This window comes from Theropithecus gelada, chromosome 17, assembly GCF_003255815.1.
Source record: "Theropithecus gelada isolate Dixy chromosome 17, Tgel_1.0, whole genome shotgun sequence".
Taxonomy (NCBI): domain Eukaryota; kingdom Metazoa; phylum Chordata; class Mammalia; order Primates; family Cercopithecidae; genus Theropithecus; species Theropithecus gelada.
The window spans coordinates 67232431-67260226 of record NC_037685.1 but is presented as its reverse complement, the minus strand read 5'-3'; the positions used below and the strand labels follow the sequence as shown (position 1 = coordinate 67260226).

At 41.3% G+C, this 27796-nt stretch overlaps 1 protein-coding gene across 5 annotated transcripts in view; it reads left to right on the top strand.

Moving 5' to 3' along the window:
- The window catches only part of DCLK1 (doublecortin like kinase 1), a 355985-nt gene that overhangs the window by 289797 nt on the left and 38392 nt on the right, over positions 1-27796 (top strand). For all 5 annotated transcript variants that reach the window (XM_025364300.1, XM_025364299.1, XM_025364301.1 and 2 more), the window contains 6 exons: positions 6543-6600; positions 7097-7216; positions 11920-12066; positions 23807-23940; positions 25668-25745; positions 26438-26534. In XM_025364300.1, the coding sequence (XP_025220085.1) occupies positions 6543-6600; positions 7097-7216; positions 11920-12066; positions 23807-23940; positions 25668-25745; positions 26438-26534 (634 nt within the window). The remainder of the gene's footprint in view (positions 1-6542; positions 6601-7096; positions 7217-11919; positions 12067-23806; positions 23941-25667; positions 25746-26437; positions 26535-27796) is intronic.

Genomic DNA, 27796 nt, shown 5'->3' with positions numbered 1-27796 from the left:
AGCAGCCACTGTGCATCCAGGAGGGTCATGAGTCATAGGGAGCTTGAAAAATCCCTGAGTCCATGCTGCCAAGCCACGGTTCTCCTCTCTCCCTCTCATTCCCCCACCTCTCCACGAAGCTTGGCCATTTGGCACATTTGTGCCGAACATGAAAAATGTCCATTGCATCCCTGGGCCTCACACCTCCCAAAGCAGGAGCAACCTCGCTTTGCTGAACATAAACTATCTACGAAGCCCTTAATTTGTGACATTTCATTTAATTAACACGATACTTGCATAATATCAGTGTTGTTGTCTCCATGTTATAGATAGAAAGCACGGACACGTTAAGTGCCCAAGGTCAGTCAGCTAAGAAGTACTTAGCAAGACACAGGTCCGAGCCCAGCTCCAAAAACCACACTTTTAACCACTACTCCACTGCCTCTAATAAGGAATCTCCCATAAGACTCTGGCTTAGCTGAGCCAAAATCACACTTTCCCTTTGGTCCTGTACAAATAAGACTAAATTAATTAGGGAAAGCCATTCCTATGGTAGTGGATAGAAGCGTGCATGCAAATGCATGTGTGCTTCTATAATTTTATATTTCATTGATGCTTTTACTGATAGTAAATCTAGCTCTTTTTGGCTTTATTTCCACTGTAGCAGAAAACCCCATTTCTAGCAGATTGCCATGCCCCTGAGCTGTGGGGTGTCTGGTGATTTGCCAGCATCCGTCATCTGTTAAGTCTGACATGGTGGCATGTGCTGTTTCTCCTAGCTAGTCCTTGGATCGGGCTGGTGTCTTAGTCCAACAGGGCTGGTCTTCTCACAATAGAAATTTCCCATTTCTCCATCCAGAATCAATTTGTTTCTTTCTAACTTGGATTGCGTTCGTTTTGCATGAGTTCCCATCTTGGGTCTCACTGTATGAAACTTCAGAACCTAAACACCAGATTGCTCCATGAAGTTAGTATTCAGCTCCCACTGAACGAGGACATATGGCATGTGCCCTCTCTCCCCAGAGGTATCACAAAACATTCTTCTAATATTTTCCAGAGGTCCAAGAAAATAAAAAGCGAGCTAAGAATGTGAATGGCACACATTGCTTGCGGGTACATTCTGCTGCGTTTGGAAGGATGAATATGTATTACCAAGGGTGACTATGCCCCTCCTCTGCTAATCATATCCTGTCACAGGCAAGATTTATCTACAACAATGGACACAATAACGATGTCTTTCTGTGGTCCTGTTCCGGTATAGTCTTTGGCAGCTAAGTCCATTTAGATTTCTGCCCATGTTCCAGGAGTAACTTTGTGAGTGGCCTCTGGGGCATCCGGGACATGCTAAAGGAAGTTAGTGGACTGTGACTCCAGCTGGAAGAGACATGCTCTACTTTGAAGCTGTTTTGTGGAGCGTTTTGAGGCCCCATAGCAAACTCAAAAAGCAGAAAAGCACTAATGACCAGTCAGAGCACAAGTAGAGGGCGTGATGTGAGATGCCTTTCATCCCTAACTTTCCTGGCTCTGTGTGGACTAATGACCACACGAGCCAAGGGTAGGGGTGATATAGTCATGAGCAGGGATGGTGCCCCTGGTGGCTCTTGGTCCTCTTCCCCACCTGCACCACTGGAATTGCTTAGTGATATAGGCACCAGAGCTGAATTAAAATCCTTGCTGCGGATGCTTCTCTCTCTCCCTCTGGCACCTATAAGCCTGAGGATGTGTGCAGCCAAGATGCTGGCTCTAGCAATGAACATAAGCAGGCTCAAACCCACCAGAACAAGCTGAGACCTTAGGGTCACCAAAATGCATTGCTTCCACCTAGAAAATCCTCAAAATTCGTAATAACCTCAACAAAGCAACTATGTGTCTATAGTTTGAAAGCATTTCCGTCAGAACTGGGATTTGGAGGATGTCTTGTGCTGAAGCTTAGATCACTGCTCTTGGCTAGTGGATTACTGTTCTTCCTTCTTTCCTTCCTGAGGAGCCTCTGGCTCCTGACAGCCATGGGGCCCTTGTCAAATTCAAAATAAAATTCCACTTGGGAGCCGTCTGACAAGGCACTGTGGAATACCTCAGTTCTCTGCTCTTGGCAGTTATCTCTTTACGGAGGAGGCTGAGATTGGGCTTTGTTAGGATTACTTGGTAAACAAAGGGCGTGTTACTAACTCCTTTTTGCTGGTGTTGGGGGTGGTATTCCTGTCATTGTGCTAACTGCCACCATCCTCTGAAGTTTCCACAATATGTGCAGAGCACCTCCTAGTTCAGGCTCATGCTGGGCCCTTCTGGGGTTACAGAGAGAGACAAGACACAGCCTCATACAGAGAACTTTACCCACAAACAAGGATTGCCATGAAATTCAATGAATGCTATGGGAGAGGACTGCTCGGGAGCTGCCTTTCCTTCTCCATACACTCTTTCTCTAAATCCTTCAAAACACAGCACATAACAGCAACAAGAGAAACCATGTGAGCTCAGAACATCCCAATCTTTGCTAGCCATTTCCACACCACCACCTTTTTTTGAGACAGGGTCTTGCTGTGTCACCCAGGCTGGAGCGCAGTGGCAAGATCATATAGCTCATTGCAGTCTCAAAGTTCTGAGCTCAAGTGATCCATTCTCCTGCCTTGGCCTCCCGAATAGCCAGGAGTATAGGTGCACACCACCATGCCTGGCTAATTTTTTTTTGTTTTTATTTTTTATAGATGGGTCTCACTATGGTGGCCCAGGCTGGTCTCAAACTCTTGATCTCAAGTGATCCTCCTGCCTCAGCCTTTCAAAGTGCTGGGATGACAGGTGTGAACCACTGTGCCTGGCCCATTTCTTTTTTTGACAAACATTCTGCTACACTCGCTGGGTGAGGGGTGCAGTGGGCAGAAGACTGGCCTGAGTTGAGAATCACTAAGTTAAACAAGACAGCTGTCTCCGAACCATTTTTAGCACAAACACCAAAAGTTGGATTTAATTGAAGTTTGTAAAATTTGAAAATTTCCCTCTAGTAGTTTGGGTTCTGACCTTGGGTCACATTTAATAAGAAGGCAGCCTTACAAATTGATTTCCCATAGTCAAGAAGGAAGACAAAGTTTTCTGTTGCTGCTGTTTTTGTTGTGGTAAAGAGGGTTCTGTAAAAGGTCAAGAACGTAATTTCAAAAACAAGCAAGCAAATGGCCTGTATTCCCCTCACCGGTAATCAATCAGGTCATCTAGGATTCTTCTCAGTACACTCAAATGTAGAATCCTTGAAGACAAGGATCAGGTCTCGTTCCCCTCTGAATCCACCAAAGAGCCCTGCATCCCACGGCTCGCTGAATAATTACACAGGCACAGCAGTCCTCAGAGCTCCAGGTATGTAGGAAGGCAAATTCGTTATATAAGAGTCGATTTCTTGCCAAGTGTTTTCACTTAAAGCAGACACTTATATTCTTATTCTTATGACACACAATTAGTCCTAACACCTGTTTTCAGGCTCACTTTCTAGACTAGCTACTTTCCTGTAAACCTGTGCTTCTAGGAATTAATTTTTATTATGTGGCTTTTATTATGGATTTTATTATATGGCTTTATAGTTCGACCCTCAGGAATCAAAAGAGAAAAGGTGCAACATTAATTTGGTGGCCCTCTATGGAGCTCATTGTCCGCTGTGAAATGTGAGTAGATGTAATGGAAGGTTTAATCCTATTACAAAAGGTTCTACAGTGGAAATCCACAAGGTCTTTGTTCCTAGTAAGCCCTAGGTTTGCTGCCCTCTTCCCCTCAGCTGTAGGCTCAGGACAGAACCTGCTTCCTTGGCCTGCTGGGAGCCAACACACCCTCTGGCTCACTAGGGATCTGGCTTCTTGTCTGACTGGCTGTAGAGGGGGTTCAGCCCTCCTGTGCTCTACACCAGCCCTGAGGATTGAGTGCTTTAAAATTACTCCTTCAAGGGAAAAGAGCAGCAAATGGCAAACATGAGGAATCACCAAGCTAAGAAACCACTTTCTCTTCTGACCAGCACGGTCCTGTCCATCCATCTCCTTTGTGGAGGTGGTGAAGGGAACGGCAGCTTTTATTTTTCAGCCTCACAAACGTCCCTTCTTGCTCTCTGGCCCTGCCTGGGATTGCTGATGGTTATCCAGGCAGGCAGTGCAATGGTCTAGATTCCCTGCCATCCAATGGCACCTGGTAAGCCAGATAGGAAATTGCTCATGTATTCCAACCTGAGATTTGCTTTATCATAATTTTTTAGTGATTTATGAAAAGCAGAATCCAGAAGCACTTGGGTTTTTAGTTTTCCTCTTGATTAAGTGTTTTCAAGTTTGCAGACAAACTCTACAGGAGCCTCTTAAGAAGAAGCTACTTAAAGGGACCCTGTGGTCTTATAAGATGTAGAGCTTCTACAGTGAAGAATCTCTTCACACGTGAATCATGTCACTTTCTCATTTTCTCATTTATGTTTGCCCTTACATTTTAAATTTCCCTGTCACCCAGGCTGGAGTGCAGTGGCATGATCTCGGCTCACCGCGGCCTTCACATCCTGGGCTCAAGCAATCTTCCCGCCTCAGCCTCCCAAGTAGCTGGGATTACAGGCACGCAACACCATGCCTGGCTAATTTTTGTGCTTTTTTAGTAGAGTCAGAGTTTCACCATGTTTACCAGGTTGGTCTCGAACTGCTTACCTCAACTGATCTGCCCACCTGGGCCTCCCAAAGTGCTGGGATTACAGGCATGAGCCACCGCGCCCAGCCCACATTTTAAATTTCTAATGTTAAATATTTTGGTTTACCTCTTCCTGCAGTGCCTTCTCCTCCTCTACCCCTCAGTCTTGCTGGTGGTCTGGTGTTTATGTGGGAACATCTAGTACACCAAGCCCTGCATTTAGCCACAGCCTGACTCACACCCCATCATGGCCTCTCTGCCCAGCCATGGCTGATCCTTCAGCCATGATCTGAAGGATCAACAGAGACAGTGGTAGGGGCATCCTTGGGCTTTTAGTCCTTCTCCTTCCTGAGGGAAAGCTATGGGAATTCCTCTGGACAGCTGCATATCTGCAGGAGGGGAGCCTCGAAGCAAAGGGTTTACCTTCTACCACCTGAACCCCAAAGCCTTCTAGTAAGGAAAAGAGGCTTCAAAGTCATTATCTTGTGATTTTTATTCAGCAGATAGAATCATAATTCAGTGTTCACTGTTTTTTGAGGCTGGCACCATGAAAAGGGCTGGAAATGTCATGGAAGAAGCATTTTTAGAAGTAAATGACATGAAAAATTTCTAAAATGCCCTCAAAACATATTAATGACTGGCCTGTTGATTTGCTTAGAGGCAAATCATTTTCTTGCTATAACCATATAACTAGGAAATCCCATTTAATTCACCATATTGAAGATTTTAAAGCCCTGTTTTAAAAGCGTGTTCTTAATTAACCTCATTACTATTTGTGTCCATTGGATCCACAAAATTGGCTCTAATGGATCCACAAAATTGACTTTTATCTATAGGTAAAAAGCTAGGCTTTCTCAATTTCACACCAGAAATAAAACAGCAATGCTTGTGAAGTCGTGGTTTACTATGATTATGAAGTATGCATTGTGCCCTTTAATAATAGACGTGTTCTTGTGTTTGTCTCTACAGTATCTTAGCAATGTTAGCACAAATTAGGAAGCTGTTTAAAGGTAGCGATAGGACTAAATCCTTCCTCCTACACCTGTCACAGAGGAGGGGCAGCGTTGACTGTGCTATGCAGGGAGCAGGGGCCTCGAGAACTGAGAGTCTGATTTTAATGCTGCCATGTGGCTTTGGGGAGTGAGTGGATTTTCACTGTCACCTTCATTGTCTTTCAATGAAATGAGACATCCCATAAAAGGGCCCAGGGGTCCCAGGAAGCTCTGAAATAGATTTTATCCCTTTCTTTACACCTTGACCATATCATCCATGAGTTCTCCAGCAGAACTCACACAGGCTCTCACACCGAACTGAGGTCTAAAGAGCGTGGACTGCTTTCTCTAGAGTCTTCAGTGTGATTGTGTGAACATTCAGAGAACAGTCACAGGTGCCCTGGGTGGATAGAGAACCTCAGGAGAGACTTGAGGCAACAGGAATGGCGGAAACTCATCTCTGCTTTAGGCTGTCACTACATCACTTCAGAGGGAAGGGGAGGGAAGAACAACCTGGAAGCAGGAGGAGCTAAGACGCAGTAGCAATGCTAGTGTTTAGTTTTGTTTTCAGAGCAGGAGTGGAAGTTTATTAAAAAGCTTTCCAACAGTAAGAAAAGGAAGGAAAGTACACTTGGAAGAGAGATAAGTGGGCAACTTGAAGAGCAAAGTGCCAGTGCTAGTGTTTTTATTACAAGTATGGCAACATAAACAGCCCAAGATTTCTCTATGCCAGCAGACTTACCGTCCTTACACTTGGTCAGTCCATCAACATTTACATATTTATTTGTTTAAAAAAAAAAAAAAACAGGAAATCCTTTCACAAAATATTTACAACATGACACAAGATCTATGGGGTAGGAAGTTGATCCCTGACAAAATAATTCGATAGATTTGAAGTTAAGTTTTATGTTAAAAACACAAACTTTCTCTTTGCAGATCGACTGCTAGAGAGTATGCTCTGAAAATTATCAAGAAAAGCAAATGTCGAGGCAAAGTATGTATAAAATTTGTTCTTATGAGATAGAGTGTTCAAGAGGTCAAAAGAAACACAAAGATCAGCTCCCAAATAAACATAAGTTCACCCTAAGGGTTGAATTTTGCTGGAATAGAATGTTATACACTTACTAGAATATAACTTTATGTATATCCCTGGGATAAAAATTATTTGGAATGATTATATATGATTTATCTTCCTTATCTTTTTGTTTGTTTACTCTCTTCCCTTCTTCATGTGATCTAGGTTTCATCCCATTCTTTGCTATGAAACTGTAGTTATCATGATAGGTTCTGAATTTATAAGCATTATGTAAGGACCTCCATATCAGTTGGCAATTCTAGGCTATATCTGAATATCAGAATACAAGACAGGCTCATTACATTTTACCAAAATGCGTCTCTCTTGACCCCTACATAGTATAGTTGTACTCACTGAGTTAGCTCTCCATATGTTTTGTGTGGAAGCTGATGAAGATAACTTTTCCTTTGGACAGGAGCACATGATCCAGAATGAAGTGTCTATTTTAAGAAGAGTGAAGCATCCCAATATTGTCCTTCTGATTGAGGAGATGGATGTGCCAACTGAACTGTATCTTGTCATGGAATTAGTAAAGGTGTGTATTTTGGAAAAAAAGTAAGGTTTTATTGATGGCACCACGCTTGCCTATATTCCAGAGCTCTTTTCCTTATTTTCTCTCACCAATATTCAGGTTCTCATTTCTGGATGTTGGCCTAGTGATTAGGAATGTTCACAGGAGAACTGTACACAAGGACTCAAGTCCCAGCCTTGGCACAAAGAGGCCCATGACCTTGGGTCTACCTCTTTATGCCTCAGTTTCAGCATATGTGAAGTGAGAATACTAATAATACCTGCTTAATGGTGTTTTTCTGGGGATGAAGAGATGGCTTCCACCAGTTTGTGTGACACACAAAGTATTAGGTACCAATATAATTGTCGTTGTTGTAATGGAAAATCATTCACTTTTCCATGAACTATATCCAAAGGTACCAGCCATCTTGTAAAAACAAGCTTTAAACTTTTAGTCACCAACATAATGGGAAAATAGCGCTGTCCTAATAATGATGTGAATAGCGCACTTTCAGTGACTGTCGTCATCTCATCCTGTCACATAATATTACCTTCTATGAAAACATAGACTCTGGGGATAGCCAATTGATGATGGTTGAATGGAGATGAAAGTCTCTTACTCTCCTTCCATACATTTGACATTTTCAGGAATTAGAAGTTTTAAAAAAAATGGCATGCTTCATTTTCATGAAGCCGTTGTGTTCTCAAGTCTTTTCTAGTATATTCATCAAATTGAAAGGTTTTTTTTTGAGACAGAGTCTCACTCTGTTGCCCAGGTTGGAGTGCAGTGGTGCAATCTCGGCTCACTGCAAGCTCCGCCTCCCAGGTTCACGCCATTCTCCTGCCTCAGCCTCCCGAGTAACTGGGACTACAGGCTCCCGCCACCACGCCCGGTTAATTTTTTTTGTATTTTTAGTAGAGATGGGGTTTCACCGTGTTAGCCAGGATGGTCTCGATCTCCTGACCTCGTGCCCGCCTCCCAAAGTGCTGGGATTACAGACGTGAGCCACAGCATCCGGCCCAAACTGGGGGTTTAAGTAATGTCTACCTTAGTTGGAGAATGTTGCACCGCCTTCTGCATCAGCTGTGAGCACCGCCAGGGGGCGCCTCAGGCTCCCAGGGCATGTTTGGAATCCCCACACTGCTGACTTGAATGTGAGGTTTTCTCTTAAACATTCAAGACAAGGAAAGCATTTAATAAGCTAATCTGTGATGATATGATAAATGTTCATTCTAGGGTCTTTAAGTTTTTGTTGTTCAGAGTTGCTTCACCTTAGACATATCGGCATTTTTTTAATAGGTGAAACCTATTTTTATTCTACTTCAAATTAGGACTTGTTTCTTTCAAAGAATGGGAGCCTTTTTGTAGTAACAAGGTTATTGTCATGTTTGAGGCTGAGGGAGGTAAAAATGTTAAACTGATAATCCAATAAAGAAAAGTCGGCCTGGCACCGTGGCTCATGCCTGTAATCCCAGCACTTTGGGAGGCGGAGGCGGGCAGATCACGAAGTCAAGAGATCTAGCCTGGCCAACGTGGTGAAACCCCGTCTCTACTAAAAATACAAAAAATTAGTCGGGCGTGGTGACGGGCGCCTGTAGTCCCAGCTACCCGGGAGGCTGAGGCAGGAGGGTCGCTTGAACCCGGGAAGCGGAGGTTACAGTGAGCCGAGATCGCGCCATTGCACTCCAGCCTGGGCAAAAAGAGGGAAACTCTGTCTCAAAAAAAAAAAAGAAAAAGAAAAAGAAAAGAAAAGTTGATTTCATTTGAATAAAGAAAAAATATGAAGATTTTCCTGTTGGTGCTTTATTATCAAACTACCTTTTTACCAACATTGTAAATTATATTTTCCCTAGTACCACGGAGGCTTTTTCCAACAATGTTTTTAGACTACCAACTTCAAGCCATTCTGGTGCCCTTCTGTGTGCTGTTAGAATTTGAATACCCCCAGTTATTATTGTCTTACCCCCACTGTTGGCTGATTTTTGGAATGCTGAGACTAAATGAAATTTCAAGATGGCAAAGGCTCAGGCACTCTGAATGGGGCATTTTGTGAGAAATCTTAGTCTGACTCTCAATCATGTGCTTGGTTAGGTGACTATGTTAAGGTCCTCGTTACACTTAACTGCCTTTGTGAATTCTCTCTGCATCACCAAGATACCCTAAAAAGGCCATAGAAGGTCTCCGTAGCCCAGCACTGGGACTCTCAATTGTGCTGAAGGATCATACCCTTCGATTTAATCTCACCCAGAATGCCCTGAGGGTGCTCGAGAAGCTTCCCAGGGAAGTGAAGGCCAGCCCCAGGCTTGACTTGAAAGACTCCCAGGACTTTTCCACTGAGACATGTGGGTGGGTGTGCTTCTCAAACCCTCAGGGCCCAGTGATGTGCCAAAGAATGCCTGAAGCTCCTAGACAAACATGGCTCCTGTTCCGGAAGGCAGTGGATCAGCAGTTCCGGAAGGCAGTGGATCAGCAGTTCACCAGAATGAAATTCCATACCCATCAGGCGCAGGACTTTAGCCTTCTGCCTGCCAGAGGCGGTGCACATGCAAGCTGCCTATGTGTTCAGAGGAAGGCAGGCCTTGCGGAGGAACTGGGCCTGCAGCTGGGCCCTGAGAGAGCAACGGGAATTAGAAAACTGAAGGGGAGGGGACGGGACACTTCAGGAAGCGGGCTCTCATGAGGACAGGCTTGAGGACAGAGATCTTGGCCTGTTCGGATGGCTAGGGAAGAAATATCCTGGAGCATAAGGGTCACTGTTTTAAGTAGTGGCAAGAGAGGAAATTAAGTAGTGGCAAGAGAGGAATGAAGGTTGGGGCAGAACATAGAAAGCCTCCTCCTTTCGGCTGTGGGAAAAGAATGGTGATTTCTTGAAGAAAGAAAGAAAATAGTGACATAATGTGTGGGAAGGTAGCAGTCGGTGTGCAGGATGCTTTGGATAAAGAACTCACGGAGGGAAGCAGAGCGGATTGTGAGACCACATGACAACAAGCCAGGGATGAGGCAACAGGAGCGTTTGGCGGAGTAGGAAGGCCCAGATGGCTGCGAAGGAGAAACGTGTCCAAGAGAGGACGGATAAGACCTGTTGACTGCGTTGTTGAGGACAAAGAAGAAAGGAGCCAGATGCAGTGGCTCACGCCTGTAATCCCAGCACTTTTGGGGGGCCAAGGCAGGAGGATCACTTGAGGTCAGGAGTTAGAGACCAGCCTGGGCAACAAAGCAAAGCCCCATCTCTGCAAAAAAAATAATAATAATTAGCCGGGCATGATGGCCTGCTCCTGTGGTTCCAGCTACTCTGGAGGCTGAGACAGGAGGATCACTTGAGCCCAGGAGTCTGAGTGCAGTGAGCCATGATTGTGCCACTGCACTCCAGCCTGGGTGACAAAGGAAGACTTTGTCTCTTATTAAAAAAGGGCATTACAAGATGCCAGGAGGCCAGGTAACTGGGACTGGTGGAATCTTTGCAGGGTCTCCATATACAGCCACACATGCCCTGTGGTGGAACTCCAGGGGCGCTGTTCACATAGAGCACTGTGACTGTCCCACCTCCTCAAGTGGTACAGAGACAACCTGAAAACCTGTGTGTAGCAGCCTTACCTTTGAGAGAAGCAGAAAGTTGAAAAAACTATTCGTTTTGGAGAAAAAAAAAAAAAAATCTGTGTGCTTAGCTTGAGAACTGTTGCAGCTTCGGGGATAGTGAGAGAAGCCTCCGGAGTGGAGACTGTACAGGGGCGCAGAGGGCCCAGGCCCAAGAGGCAGATTTGAAAATCATCAGCCTACAGGGACTATCTTTTGCTTTAGCTATTTAAAAAAGAAAAACTGAGTTCCTTAGCACATTAGGTAACAGATGATCACTGTTGGTTACGCTGCGTAGCAGTTTGGTGCACTGTAGGCAAGAATGGTGCACATACTGATAGTAAACCAGACCACAATTCTCTGAAAGGGTTTTGAATAAATGGCACTTAGGTTGAAGCTTAAAAATCATTGCATTTTACCAAAAAGCAATATCTTTTAAAAGGAACAAGGGAAACAAAAGTTCAGATGAATAACAGTCCTAGAAAACTTTCTTTGAGATTTCCCCCCTCTTCCTCCCTCTTTTATCTGGCTCATCTTTGAAATGGCAGTTTCTGGTCCTTTACTTTGTTCCTTACAAAGAAGCACAATATTGAAAAAGAAAACACTACGCCCACTCCCAAAGAGCTAAATGTAGCATATGAAGGGGATTGTGCGTGTGTGTGTGTATGTGTGTGCGTCTTAATAATTTCACTAGGCAGTAGAACATTTTCAGTGTGCAGTTTGTGGTATTACCTGTTCCTCACTGGAGGAGGTTAAGGATTACGAATTTGAACTCTGGCTGGCAGTCAATGTGAGGCAGGTGGCACGTGCCCCTGGGTTCTTCACGTGTCACAGGCCTCCGCCCTGGGGATCCAGCTGCATCTCCTCCTCCCCTAGCTGGGAGCTGTGGAAATGGCCATGTGTCTGGTGGTGGAGAATCCTCACCCTGCCCCTGTCTTTGAGCTCTGGGGGAAGTGCCGCTGGCTTTTGTAGTGGGTGGAGAAATCACCATTCAGCCTTCGGGCCTTTGAGAGGGAAGTGGCAGGAAAAGCCCTTAGGAACCCAAAGATTCCACATCCATTCTTTCTGTCCTTTATGATTTGTGAGTGGCCTCAGCAGGTGACACCACTGGCCCATCTGTTAATGTGCTGCTCCACCTTCTGTTCTCTTCTCAGGGGGGAGACCTTTTTGATGCCATTACTTCCACTAACAAATACACTGAGAGAGACGCCAGTGGGATGCTGTACAACCTAGCCAGCGCCATCAAATACCTGCATAGCCTGAACATCGTCCACCGTGATATCAAGCCAGAGAACCTGCTGGTAAGAGGAATTCCACCTACAGGGCATCCTGAGTTCCAAGAACTCATAAATGAATATGAATATTTCTTTTTTCTTTTCTTTCTTTTTTTAAACAATTACCTGAAAGGTTAATTTCCAATTAGCCTTCAGGATCTAGTTGGAAATTAGCCTTTTAGGTTGATCTAGATGAGTTAATGCACCCTTAAAAACACCTGATTTATTAGCAAATAAAAACCAGGCACAAGAATGGGAATTGAACTCATGAAGGGTAGGCCTGTATTGAATACCTCGGGCTAGGACAAGATAGTAACAAGTTACACAGACACGGATGTCATTTATCTCAGGCGCTTTTATGTTAGAAAGCGCCTGAGATTTTACTTGCCAGTTGGGGCAACATAGTGAGACCCCCATCTCTACAAAAAAAGAAAAAATTTTTTAATTAGCCAGAGATTATTGTAGTGTGCGCCTGTAGTCCCAGCTTCTCAGGAGGCTGAGGTGGGAGGATCGCTTGAGGCCAGCAGGTCACGGCTGCAGTGAGCTATGGTCACACTACTGCACTCTAGCCTGGGTGACAGAGTGAGACCCTGTCTTAAAAGAAAGAGAGAGAGAAAAGAAAGAAAAGAAAAGAGAAAAGAAAAGAAAAAAGAAGTTTTTACTTGGGGGAAAAAAAGGAAGCCCTTTTAGACTTTTTCTGAGTCTCCCAACTTTACAGCTCAATAATGTGATCCAAACTCTAAAAGAAAAAGAATTATGATGGGTTTTTAAGACTCTAGCCCCTTAGCATAAAAACAATTTCGAAAAAGACTAATTTTTAAAAACAAAGACATCCTTCCCCCTACGTTACACGATTTGGTTTGCTTTTCATGTACTCCCCCATCCCTGTGGAAACCTTGAGAGATCTCCACAAAAGCAAATGGGGGTCCTTCCTCACCCAGTTATTAAGGGAAATGCAGAGAAAAAAGAGGAGGTAGAGACTAAGTATGCGGCACTTCACTGGGAAATATGGGAGTAATGTAAATGTTGCTGGCTCTTCAGGCTGGCATTTTAATGAAATGTATTTCATTTCTATATACTGTGCGCATATATATGTTTTCCCAATGATGCTAGTTCTTCTTTTACTTTCATTATCCACCCCTGAGCATCATGTATGACTTCTGTTACTTTGCCCGTCTCTTCAGAAATCTGGGAAAAGAGGATTCTCTTTCTAAAGTAGTGTTTCTCCAGGGTGGTCTAAAGACTCCCTGAATCAGAATTATTCCCAGATGCCTGTTAAAAATGCAAATTTCTGGGCCTGGATGCAGCCCTACCAAATCAGAATCTGGTGACTGAAGACAGCTTGCAGAAATCCACGTGGCAGGCAGCTCCCCAGGTAACCTGCATACACACTCCAGTCTAAAAGCACATGAGCCACCCAACTCCCATGACACAAACAAAAGCTAGTAAGATCTGCGATGATGGAGAACCATCTATGTGCTTGGCCCTGTGCTGACGTCTTTATGGTCATTATCTCATTTCATCCTCGCAGCAACCATATCAGGTAAGTTCTGTTACTGTGTCATTTCATAGGTAAGGAACATGGGTACCTAGAAGTTAAATGACCTGCCCACAGTTGGAACAGTTCTTAAGTAGAAGAGTCAAGGTCTCAACCTAATTCCCACTTCCAGAGCCTTAACTCTTGTCACTACACTACAGTAAGCTCTGCGTTAAGGAGAGGTACTGAGTACTTGCTGTGTCAGGTACTGTGCCAGGGAACAAGAGAGACACACGTCTTCATGAAGTTGACACTGAAGCCGAAAAGATAGGCATTCAAGAAATAAATATGCACACAATTAGTTCATTGCAATTACGCTGGTAATCTTGTAGCTACTGGCTAATAAAAGGCAGCCGAGGTCAAGTGACTGAGCCCTGACTTAATTGCACCTTAAATTCCTCATCTCCACAGTAGCCTAAACATTCTCTTCTGCATAGTTGCCTCCATCAGCTGCAGCAATTTTCTCTCATCTGCACTCATTTTTCCTGTGTCTTGAATTATGTAGGATTGTCTCATGGGAACGGACTTACAACTAGCCCTTTGTTTAAAAACTTCTCTAAGCTCCCAAACTTCAGCGATGGAAAATTAAAGTTTCATTTCCTTTCCTTTTTGATTTTGCTGCTCAGTTTTGTGTACCCATTGTTCACTTACTCCTCGCTGAAGGGTTATCTATTTCTGTAAATGCCATAAGTGATTACATAGGAGTGCCCTTTTACTAAAATTACAATTTACAGGATACTTCTAATGTATTATGCTGATTCAAACATATTTTACTTTAAATTACCACAAAAGAAAAAAAAGTTATCTCCTTTCTTTTTCCCTTCTCTTCTAATTTAAGAAGCTGAACTATATAGAGAAGCAATTGCAGTCATTTATAATATAGGTTTAAAATATCTGTATGAAAAACTGAAGAGATTTTATTATCCATTACAGTGATTTCTGCCTGTAGGGATTAGGGGTTGGTGAATTTTGTAGGGATAAATCTATTACAGGATAAAATAGTTCAAATAAGTTTAGCAAAACTTAACACAACTTATTCTGTCCTGGTTTAACAAAACTAGGATGACGTCACTAATGGCACAGGAGACGACTGTTGATTTCACGTTCAGTGGAGAGTTGTGGAAATAACAGAACTATCACAGAAGGTAGACCCTCACACACCCAGGATTTATAGTCAGATGGACAAAAGTTCAAAACCAAGTGGTTCATTCTTCCACTGACTGGTCTTATGACCTTGAGGAAGGTACCTCCTTCAAGCCTTCTTTAAGGGGATTTGATGAAATAAAGAGATAACACATAACTATTAATTTCCTTTTTAAAATTTCCCCTTTCTTTGTAATTAAAAATGAAATTAAATTATTCCTAAAAATAAAATGGCCTAACAATAATGTTGTATGTAGTGAAAATCACTTTTTAACCCTTTTTTTAATATTGCTTTAGAAATTTTTCTATTCACCCATGCATGGATTTGCCACCTCATGGCAAAATGTAAAGCTATAGACTATTTTTGGAAAATGTTATAATAAAGTTAATGTGAAGATTTGGAATCTGTTTACTTATGATAGGGAAACTTACCAAATATATAAAAAAACTTCACAGCATACTTTGTTTTACTACTTTATTAAAAGGCTTATAGAACCCTTCTAAATTGTAAGACTTACAACAAGATTTCTGTTAGCTAAGTGTTAGATTAATATTTGTTATAACTAGCAAAGTATTTTTAATACCTATCTAATTCAGCTATAGATTTCATTGTATGCAGTATAATTGTGTATATAGAACTTTTAGCGTTTTTTATTTTTAATTCTTATAGAACAGCATAAAAATGTAGCTTGGCCTTAAGGATCTATATTGATTGTATGAATGATTTATTTAACTCTAGTGTTTGGTCAGGTTAAAGTATTTTGATGAGAAAATGTGATTTGACTTTCAGGAATGTTTCCAGCCACGTTTTAGGTGAAAACTAGGTACTGACCCAGTGAAAAATACCCCTTATTGATTTATTATTGTATTTAACTAAAGTTTTTCCCCCTAAATTGATCATGCCCATGATTTTATATGGTTCTTGTTGCTTCACTTGTTGTCATGCCTGGTACTTAATAATTGTATGGACAGGTGGACGTCAGAGTGGATGAGCGGAGTGAGTGAGTGAGTGAATGAGTGATACTTCTTTAAACAGAGGACAGAGCCGCCTGGCAAGCCCAAAACAGTCCCAACCGGCCTGTTAGGCGGAGTTCTCACACTGGCCTCGGTATAAACTTCACTGAGCAGTGGGAGAAAACATGATGCTTCCCCAGATGGGCTTAGGCATGGGACCACTGTGTATGTATGCGTGGATGTGTGTATGTGTATATGTATGTGTGTATGTATGCCATGATAGTTCATGACTAAAGGAACTTTTTGCTTGATTAAAAAAAAAAAAAAAAAATTAATACCTTCAGTTTACACAAGTCACCACTAGATGGCAAGCTTGTACCCTTAGCAACAAAAACCATCATTAGGAGCTTGTTTCTTCCAGGGACCTGGGCAGGTCTTTCAAAAGTTTGTACACAGATGCCTCCTCCTTATGAAAATTAAATCTTTACTAACAAAACTATAACTCACATCACTAGTTTTTATTAGGTTCCAGAAACAAGCATAGTCATTTTCTTCAAATATAAACGTTCAAAAATCTTTTCCCTCCCAAAGTCCCCAAGAGCCCCTAGGAGAAAAACTGCCTCTCCTTGTCTAGAAACTCTGTGTTCAAGTGTTTGTGCCTGCTCCCGGCTGCCCATCAAAATGACACGTGCAACTCATGGTCCTTGTTTTCACACAGTGGATTATATCTAGCAATAAGCTAGTCCTGTTCCACCAAAGTGACGATGACAGGTTGTGCTCCAGCTCTTCCTAGTTTTCAATTCCATGCTCACAAGATAACATATTTCTTTCACCTTAATCCCATGACTCTTAATTCCTCAAATAAATCCATTTGGTGATGGGATAGCTAACTGCACTGTTGGACAAGATGAGTCCACAGAGAGAATGGGTCTGAGGTCATGGACAATAACACAGAACTTGAGCCTTCAAAGTGTATTGACTAATGGATTGGAGGTTACCCAGAGCAAGGGAGCCAGTGATCTTGTGTGAGTCCGATGCCAATACTGCCCTACTTATGAGTATCAGTGACTACAAATGAAAATGAATTATACCAGTGACAGAAGTGAGATCCAAAAATATTTTTGGCTCTATAAACGTTCAAAATTGGTAAGAAGAGATTAAACAAGAGATAGACATAAATCCCTAGAGACTAAGTTAGTTTTGGTGTAGTTGTGTTATTGGCAATTACAGAAACAATAATGGAATACTTGGCCTGACTGCAGGTCCAAAGGCTATTAGTTGACCTGGAGAAGGCTGTCGTTCAGTGTGAGTCTCAGTATGACAAGGCTGCTAAAAATATTCATATGCCCTTAGACTTCTTTCCCTGAAAGAGTCAAGAGAGTCCTTGGTGCAGCTTACCATGTTACCCCTTATGGTAATAATTTGAACACATTCTGTCTGGGCCTGGGGTTGACCCAGAGAAGACTGCACCACTTGAGGCATGGTGGTTCTCATCAAATATAGGAAAGGCTGCCACATGGAAGATGGGATAACTTTCTTGTACTGTATTGGACAGCAAGGAACTAAAATTAAAGAGAAGATATTAGTGGGCAAGAGATTTAGGGTTAACTTTAGAAAAACTTTTTAATAATGTAATTTCTTTGAAATTTAAATGTCCTTTATTACTGGTAGCTTGTTGTCATTGTAAGTGTCCAGGCAGAAATTGAACGATCCTTTTTTTGGGGGGGTGTTTAGAAAAAAAATTCAACTCTCTGAATCTGCATGGAAGTTGAGGGAAAATAGAAGACACAACATTTTCCCAAAGCATTATTTAGTACCATAATTGGCCAGTTACTGTACTAAGTGTTTACTGGGGGCTCTTGTTCAAAGACCTGTGATTTCATCAGGGAGATGAGGACAGGAAGGAAAAGATATTCCTTTAAGAAGACATTGACTTTCACCTTGTGTCACCTTGGTGGGTCTGTGTTTGTCTACTTCACTGCTCCTTTTCGCTGTCATTAAGAGATGACACTCATTTCTTTCTAAAACGACATAGCCTTATCAGACTAGCAAAAATTTAAAATAGCATACAATGATGGCAAAGTTAAGAGGATAACAGTTATCTCATATGTGTTGGTGGGAGAGTCACTTGACGGAACCTGTCAGAGAGTCAATTTGGTAATATATAACCGAAACCTTCAATAACACGTGTGCCTCGTGACCAAGTAATTCTACTGCCAGAAATGTAACCTAAGAGGAAGAAACTGGATATGTAGCTATCCAGACGGATGTTCATGTCAGGGTTTTGCAGTATGGGGGGGAAAAAAAAACAACAAAACCCAAACAGCATATATGGAGATAACTTATCTCAGGGCACTGATGAATTAAATAGTGGCACAATGGTGGTTAGACCACCAACAGTGTTAGGACATGCTGGTTGGACTCTTGGACTCAGACATATCTGAGTTTAAGTTCTAGCACTGCCACTTATTTGCTGTGTAACATTGGGTAAATTATTTTACATCTTCGAATCTCAATTTTCTCATCTGCAAAATATGAGTAAAAGTGCTAGATTAATAGGGCTGTTGTGAAGATCAAATGGGCCAAAATGCACATGAAGTCTTCATCACAATACCTGGTATATCCTGTGTGTGCAATAAATGACAGTGGTAATAGTAGCTGTTGGGATTACTAATATGGTGCGTCCATATAATGGAATATCCAGCAGCCACTGAGAATAATTGTATAGATATATGCGATTCACTTCAGAAAAACATTCAGGATATGTTGTTCAATAGAAAAAGAAGGATAGGAAAGAGAGGAAAAAAGCCTTGGAAGTCCATGTCCCCAAATCTGAACAGTGTTTATTTATGAGTGTCAAGATTATGGGTGAGTTTAGTTCCTTTTCCTTTATAGTGATCATTTTCCTACTATGATATATTGGATAATAATTGTGTGACAGAAATGTAATAACATTTTTTAAAATTGCAATGGCATTGAGTTCCCACAGTTTTGGCAAAATCCTGGGATGTATAACTCCTAACAGAATCTGGAATGTGCATGTTTTGTGTATCTCGCTGCAGCTGCATATAACTCCTTTTAAGATAGTTTCATGACTATTTTAAATTGAGGGTGAGAATCAGGTTTCCTGGAGTTTCCGTTCACTTCTCCATCTTCCCAGATATCTCCAGTGTAATATTGAAGACCAATTTTACTTTTTCCTTTAATTACCTCTCTTCTGAATTACTCCTTTCTGACATCTGCACAACATTCATTGTTTTTATTATTTCATTTAATTTTTGATTTCATAAATATTTTACATGTAGGTATAGCATTCTTTTATTACGTTTTTCCAGGAGATTTAATTCAAAAGTATGTGGGCCATAATTCTACAAAATGACTCCCTGCTTAAATGTTGTTATATTTCATTTCTTAAAGGTTAAAGATTTAAATTAAATCCATTTTCCTCAGAAAGTATCATAAAGGCCATATACCGTAGCTGGAGGAAAATCAATGTCTTCTTAAAGGGATACCATATATGTTAAAAAGTAAATTGACCTTTTTTCATGGCTTTGTCAATTTCATGCCACTTTTGTTCAATTCTATTTGGTGAAATAATTTTTAGTACCTACTGAGCTCCTCTGTGAAATAGTTTTCAGTGGTTACTAATAATTCATTAGCCAATGTTTCATCAGGGTTACCCTTGGATTCATGGAAACATTGAGAATTATGTTGGTTCCAACACATCTGTTATATTAGTCAGCTTTTAGTGCCATATGATGGGAATCTCAGAAACCTTTTGACTGGGTTCAGGTTATCTGTGAGTTTTCATATGATTTTATGGCCACCGGCTGCATTTTATGACTATATATTAATGTTTTATTTTTTCAAATAACTTTTCCAAATGGTCTCAGTTTCCCATCCAAGGGAAATCAAACATATGCCTAAAGATCTACTATTCAGTAAGTTGCAGCTAATGCAAAACCCCAAATAAACAAAAATAAATAAAAAATAAAACACTTCTTTCAAAAACAATGCTGTGCAAAATACCAGTGTGCCCCAAAAATCTACATACCTGACCTTTCGTTATATCCGTTCTTGGTTGGTTATGCCTTCAGTTTTTAATTGGAACCTTTTTCATAATTGTTGCCATTTAACACGTTTAGTCTGTCAAATCATAGGATGTCTTTATAGCCATATAATAAACCCTAGAGAACAACTTCTCTGACTGTAGCCATCTGCAATGATCACAAGAGTAGCTTACAAAATACTGACAGTCTTTATGGTAATAGGATACATATGGCAGCCCACAATTATGTGTAGCTGCATTCAATTAGTGTTGTACAATTACACAGTTTTATTGCTTAGTTAAAACAGTGAAAGCACTACATACTGGGTGATTTGCACTAATCCCTGTCCCTTTAATAGCCCCTTGGTGTTTAAAATGCGGGGGAACATCTATAGCACTTAAAGGACCAGGGATGAACATTAAATCATACCTCATGTTGTGAATACTCCTTGACTGACAATTAATGTACTCTGCCTCACGTGTGGGTCACGTTTTATAGAGGCTTTAAAACACAGTTATGGCAAAAAGTTCTTACACCAGAGCTCCACTAGCTGGACCAGTCTGTCCAAGCCTGTGCTTGCAGCCTGCTCATGCCCTTTCTGAAAGATGGTCAGAATAAGGAGGAACGCCAAGTAACAAGTCAATCCAGAGAGTAGTCTAAGCCAAGGATTTGGCATTTTCAATGTGAACTTGTTAGAAGCCTTTCTGATTTCTAACTTTTAATTAAAAATTTAGTTCAAAGTGAATTTATGGCTGCCATTTGGAATAATACTTTCTGGAGATGGTTTTGTGTGTATGCGCGTGTGTGCGCATGTGCGGGCTTTAAATGGATGTATTTAGCAATCTGTGATTTTTTAACAAATGTTTAATTACATTTTCAAATGGCCTCAGTCATGCCCCTTTGTAAGTGGCTCGGTGAGAGATAAGGATGCACGTAGCTTAGGCTGCAGCGGGTGCTAATGAAGGGCTCCCATTGTGAGAGGGCTTCTTAAACCATTGAGGGAAGGGCTCTCCCTTTGGAGAAGAAACACTGAAGTATATTCTTCTCCATCCTTCTCCCAAAGTGTTGACAGAGAAAAAACCAGAGTGACCTTGTGTCCTGCCCTGCCTGACAGTAAGTTAAACAGAATTCCAAACTAGAGGACTGGACATTTATTCATCTGCAAAAACATTTTGTTGCAGCATTTCAAATGTACTTGTGTCTAGATATGGTTTCAGGTACGTGGAATTGGCCTTTGTCTTTACACTCTCATTTTCTCTCCTAAGCATCCCTTGAACCTCTTTATGTTCACGAAAATCCTACTATGTGGTTTTTAAAGCAAAAAAAAAAAAAAAAAAAAAAAAAGGTGGGGGCACTGTGCAAGTGATTAAAAGACAGCTGTACAGGGAATAAAAACATCACAATTATGGTTCTATGTATTTTAATGGTTTTGGTTTTTGTAGACCTACATTACTTTTAATAATACTTTTTTATTAGTACTTATTTTCTTTATTTTAAGGAAGATTTTTAGTGATTTTTTTCTTAGTTATTGAAACTTTGAACTATATTGTTCATTCATATTAAATATAATTGGTCTATGGCTTTATGTTAGATGGAATTTCTTTTAAAACGTAGATGTTCGAAAAGAAAACTTTTGCTACATGTAGGAGAAGTACAAGGTCATATTTAGAACTAAAATGGGACTTATGACTGAATCCACAAACATCTGCTTTTGTCAGACTTTTGAATACAGTTACATGATATAGATGCTGTGTTTAAGAAAAAAGCTACAAAATTTCTGCATCAAGGGGGTGGAGTAAATCATAATCTGCATCACCTCACAAAGCACACTGAATGAATGTTTGGACCTAGCAGAACATCAAAGCAAGAGATTATTTTGCATTCTAGAAAGGTGATTGTTAACAACATGGAATTAAGGAAGTAAACAATTCTGCTCTGCCTCGGAAATCAACTAGACCATCTACTAGATGTTTCCATCTCAGATTTCTTTTCATGAAAAACATTTGCTTGTCATTTGGATGACCAGAATGGCTGACATGGTAAGACTACAACTTAGGGTTTTTTTTTTTTTTTTGCCTAAGAACAGTTAGGCTGGGGCCGATGTTGTGTTTTGCAGCTGTGATGCCTCAAAGTTTTTAACTTAACTCTAAGTGACCAAAGCTGGACAGCTGCTTCCTTAACTAAGGAAGAAAATGTCCATCCCAGATGACAGCTGGACAAAGCCACATCTGTGAGGGACATATGGCTGTTTTGGCCCTAACAACCCAAGCACAGGTGACCTCACAAGCCTTCAGATACCTGCCAGAGGGCAGCCCAAACTCGATCCTGATCAACAACTCCTGGGAATAAGACTCCATGCTATGAGTATGGAGAAAATGTAAAAGAATATTTTCGCTCAGAAAAGACACGGTCTCTCCAGATAGGAGGATTTGACTGCCTGCTTCTGCCAAAACTGTTGGATCCAAATGATCATTGCTGATATTGCAGCTTAGCTGGCCAAACATCTGCACTTTATGTTGCAGTGAAATGCAAAGTGAAGCTACTTTTTCCAAAGGAAGGCAGACATGGCGTGTGAACAGTAGCGGTGCCCCTGATGTGTGGAGATGTGCCTTGCTGTGCAAGAGATTCAGACTACCGCAGCAAGTAACAGATGATCACAGAGTGAGAACAGGAGAATATGCAAGCCTCGGCTTGCCGGATCAAGTATTTTGATGTACATGGAAAACTTGGCTGCTTCCTTGAGGCATCTCCGGAAGATTGCCCTTGCTGGAATTACTAGCCTTTTACTGTGGTTTTCTTTTCTTAATCTTATTCATTCCAACAGAAGGCACTGAATTAGGATTCTGAATGCCCTTTCATCTTTTCTTTAAAATAAAATAAGTTATTTGGGATATTTTTTAGAGCAGCTCCGTTTGTTTTGATCGTGGCTGGAATTAAAGGAGTATAAAATACTTGCCTACAGTCACTTGCATCCTTTTCTTGATTTGTTGGGTGAAGGACAGAAGATTTTTACTGCCTTAATAAGGGAAACCTGGACAGGATGCTGACTCTGCACCTGATCAATCTTTCCAAATTGCCACAGGTGAAATGAAATGTTAATATCTCTTTCAATTATTAATTTAAGAAATGTAAATAGATCATGTTGAAAATACGGGGCACTGAAAATAAGGTATTTTTCTATAAGTGTAGTTTTTTTTGTATTCAGTTACTAAAGAATTTAATTTTTAAAGTTTCTTTTTTGTTTTGTCCAGACAGAGTTTCGCTCTTGTTGCCCAAGCTGGAGTGCAATGGCTTAATCTCAGCTCACTGCAACCTCCGCCTCCCGGGTTCAAGCGATTCTCTTGCCTCAGCCCCCCGAGTAGCTGAGATTACAGGTGCCCACCACCACGCCCAGCTAATTTTTGTATTTTTAGTAGAGACAGGGTTTCACCATGTTGGCCAGTCTGGTCTTGAACTCCTGACCTCAGGTGATCCACCCGCCTCGGCCTCCCAAAGTGTTGGGATTACAGGAGTGAGCCAACATGCCCAGCAAGTTTTCAAATCAAAGACACTGCACTAGTGACTTTCTATACTTCATTTTGTTATGCAAATCAGTTTTAATTATAGACAATATCAAATACAGATGAACAAAAGGATTAAGAAAACCTATAATCCTACCACCAAGAGACAGATACAGCCACAGTGTGTTCTTTCAGACTTTTTCTTTTTTTCTTGTATGTACTTTTTTTTTCTTTAATGGACATTTTATAAAAACCAATCTGAAAACTACTCTGTTCATTTCCCAAACATAATTCAATAACTATAAACCCACGTCGCCATTGTAAGGTCATGTAACCTCTCGTTGTATGAAGGTACTATAATTTATTTAACCAATTTCCATTTGCTAGGTGTCCACCATGTTTCCAGTTTTGCAGTAATCTAAAGGAAGTAAGATATGTTGTATGTATATCCATTCTTGCATAATTGCCTAATTTATTTTTTACTTTCTATACATTAAATTTAAACACAGTGTTCCTCATTTCTTCAAGAAATTACTTTTGAGCTCTTGGTTTTCAGACAACTGTGCTTTTTACCTTTGTTTTAGGTATATGAGCACCAAGATGGCAGCAAATCACTGAAGCTGGGTGACTTTGGACTGGCCACCATTGTAGACGGCCCCCTGTACACAGTCTGTGGCACCCCCACATACGTGGCTCCAGAAATCATTGCGGAGACTGGGTATATGCTTCTCTTATGTTTAAGTGCTGTGCTTGCAAAAGAACTAGCCGGCTTCAAGAACAGGAAAAAGAGCTCTGCTGTGCCCTATCCAGACATAATTAGCTATCAGGTTTCTTTCACTCTTTTTAAAATTTATTTTATTCTTCAACATTTACAGTGGGAGCCGTTTCCTCTGTTTTCCCGATCTGTTTTGTCAATTACTGCAATCTTACGGCTTCCATTTGGTCTTTGTTAAAGGTAGAACAGAAGTTATTAACCCCAGAGTAAAAAATGTTCAGACTAACAGAAACACACAGCGATGGTAATTAACTCTCATTTGGAGATAAAAGAAACAGACACTGCCGTGTGCGGTGATTACAGTCTCCTGCGGTTATTTCTCTCCGCTGCCCTTATCCTCCAGTCCAGGTCCCATTTGGGACCTCTTGGGGATCCATTGATTTTCTGTGGAGTACAAACACCCTTAGGCATCAGGGACTATTGGGAATTTCCTGGTTTCTGTGTGCAGAATCAGATGAATGTGGGGAGAAGGGCAGGGTAGCCTATTCCTTACTAAGGCCCCACAATATGCCAGGCCTGAAACTCCTTTACTTCTTACTCTTCCAGTAGATGGTACGATTCCCATTTTGCATTTCAATAAGTTGATACTCTAATGGGTTAGATACCGTGTAAGCTCATGATTAGTTTTAGTGGCTGAGTCAGGATTTGAACTCAGGTCAGCCTGAGTCAAAGACTCCTTTGGTAAGAAGCCCTATTTCTTACCAGACTCTGAAGTGCCATCCTTAAGCAGAAGGAATGGGGGGTGGGCGCCGAGGGGAGGTAGCCCTACTTTTTCTTCTCGTTAGCAATTTCAGTCCACAGCTGGGAATCTAGGTGGCGCTCTCCCCTGTTACCAGTTGGAGATAGTTTTTTGGGATTTTGTTTTGTTTTGTTTTGGTTTTTGGTTGTACCATAGACCACAAGGGCAGAAAAACCAAATAGATGAGAAGGGAATCCCAATAGGGAAATTCCTGAGGTGAGATATGAGGGAGCGAGGACTTTGCTACTTGGCAAATTTGAATGAGGTAGGAGCCCACGTCCATAGCCTTGTCTGAGGGAGCTCAGGTGGGGCTGCCTGGGGCACAGCCACACTTTCTACTGGGGCATACTCTGCCTGCTGCTGGGAGGAAGTGGTGGGTCTTGAAGACCGCATTGGGGATCAGCTCTGACACTAACTGTGTGATTTTAAGCAAAATTACTCACTCGTCTGAACCTGTTTTCTCTTCTGTACAATAAGCAATACTCACCTTGTCCAACCTACAGAGTTGCTAGGAAAACCAAGTACGATCATGTATGTCAGTGCTCTATAAATTGGAAGACTTTCTAGAAATAATTATTATTCCTAAAGTGAGGGAGTTTATCTCAAGGGTGCATCCTTATCTCAGAATTGTTATTACTATAATAAACCTTTTTGCCGACACTCTTCATTTAGTGATATTTACATATAAGTCCATCCATGCCTTCCTTTGATTTTTTATTCCTGCACCTTGGTCTTTTTTTAAATTATTACTTTTTAAACTTTTTTCTTGAACTCTGTTTAGGTGGCAGGTTTCAGTTTAGTGTTTGTTGTTGGGATTGTTATTTTGTTTGGTTTTATTTTTGGCTTGGAGGAGGAAAGTCATTGATTTTACCAAGCTGCATAATTTGTCCACGCCTGACTCTCCTAACTCTAACATCCCTTATTTTTCCAGATACGGCCTCAAGGTGGACATCTGGGCAGCTGGTGTAATCACTTATATCCTGCTGTGTGGTTTCCCTCCATTCCGTGGGTAGGGGCAACCATCTTTTATTCAGCGCCGACAAAGCACTTCTCTATTCTCTGAGTGATCCATTAGCCCTTCTTGCACAAAGGAGCCTGAGGCAGGAAAAGAGCACAAGAACTTTACTTGCAATCCCTGTTATTTTTTCCCGTTACATCGTGCATGCTAATTTGTATGCGTTCCATATTTCTTCCCCATATCATTAAAAACTCATTCTTTCTTTTTTTTTCTTTTCTTTGGTTTTGAGACAGTCTCTCCTTTGCTCAGTCTGAAGTACAGTGGCGCAGTCTCAGCTCACTGCAGCCTCCGCCTCCTGGGTTCAAGCAGTTCTCCTGCCTCAGCCTCCTGATTAGCTGGAATCACAGGCACATGCCACCACACCCAGTTACTTTTTGTATTTTTAGTGGAGGTGGGGTTTCACCATGTTGGCCAGGCTGGTCCTTAACTCCTGACCTCAAGTAATCCACCTGCCTCGGCCTTCAGAAATGCTGGGAATACAGGTGTGAGCTGCCGCACCCGGCCCAAAAACTCTTTCTTAATTTACCAAAGCAGTTCCACATTGACATTTATCAATTGTTTAAAAATACACATTTTTACACATTTATGGGGGAAAGCAAGGGCTCCAGCGCCTAAGACTGAAAAGACGTACACTGAGTTGATATCTTAGTGCTGTTTTTCCTTGTTGTCGTTCACCTAAACAGAAGTGGTGATGACCAGGAAGTGCTTTTTGATCAGATTTTGATGGGGCAAGTGGACTTTCCTTCTCCATACTGGGATAATGTGTCCGATTCTGCAAAGGTAGGTTTCCAGTGCCTTCCTCTTCCCTATATCCTGTGTGTCTTCACAGAATTATTTATTCCAAATCATTGTGTGCAAAGAAACTAATGACATCATAAGTATGTTTCCTATATACATTGTAGTTGTGATTGCTACGTTTTCCAAGATCTTACAGTCATCAAGTCATCTGTCCCCAGACATCCCAACAAGTACTTATCAAGCGTCCCCATCTGCTGCCTTCATCTCTCTCAGGGGCCATTCCAGTGACATTGCTGTAGCCTCTTGCTGTGCCCCACCCTTGCCAGGCTTGAGCCCAGCTCAGATTTCTATGTGGCCTATGGTTTCGCCTCTCTCAGCTCTTGACTTACTGACTTAATTTCTCAGTAAAGCCTTCCCAGACCATCCTGGTTCAATTGCATCTCTTAAACCTTACCTGACTTGCTATATCCTACTTGTCTGTTTTATTTTTCTTCAGAACACTTACACCTGTGTGTCCATCTGGTATACCATCTAACTACCTATCTCTCTATCCAAAAAAGGTAGATATAAATAGGTAGGCATATCTTCTTTATCTAGTCAATTTTCAGACTCTCCAGTAGAATGCAAATTCTGTGAAGGCAGGGATTTTTATCTATTTTGTCCATTGCTGTACCATCACTGCCTAAAGTATGACCAGTATACTAGTGCTCAATATATATTGAATAAATGAACAAGTATATGAATGAATCCATCAATTAATCAATCAGAGGGAAGAAAATTCAACCTCAATGTAGGCTGAAATCATCAAGAAGGACTTTATGGGGAAGCTATGATTTAAGTTGAACCTTGAATAATAGCCAGGATTTACAGGCAGAGGGGGAGAAAAACACAAGATTCATGGTTTTTATCCCATGAAACTAAAAGATCAATCCTTAACACAGATGAAGGTGATGGTTGCACAACAATGTGAATGTACCGAATGTCAGTGAACTGTGCACTTAAAAATGGTGAAAGTAGTAAATTTTATGTATATTTTACCACATTAAATAATATTTATAATAAATCAACCTCTAAGAAGGCTATAAAAATCTTACATTGAGATGTCTATAGACCTTGAGGAGAAAAAGGAAAACCTTTTCATTGCTCTTTTTAAAATTTGTATTATGTCTCCAAGTGCTGACTTAAATGTTTGAAAATTTGAGAAAAATGTTCTCAATAATTATCTTGAGAAATAACTATCTTTTGATTGCTCAATGTGTATGCCTTTGCTTTTGTCATGTCCTGAGTGTGAGTTCCCTTTAAAA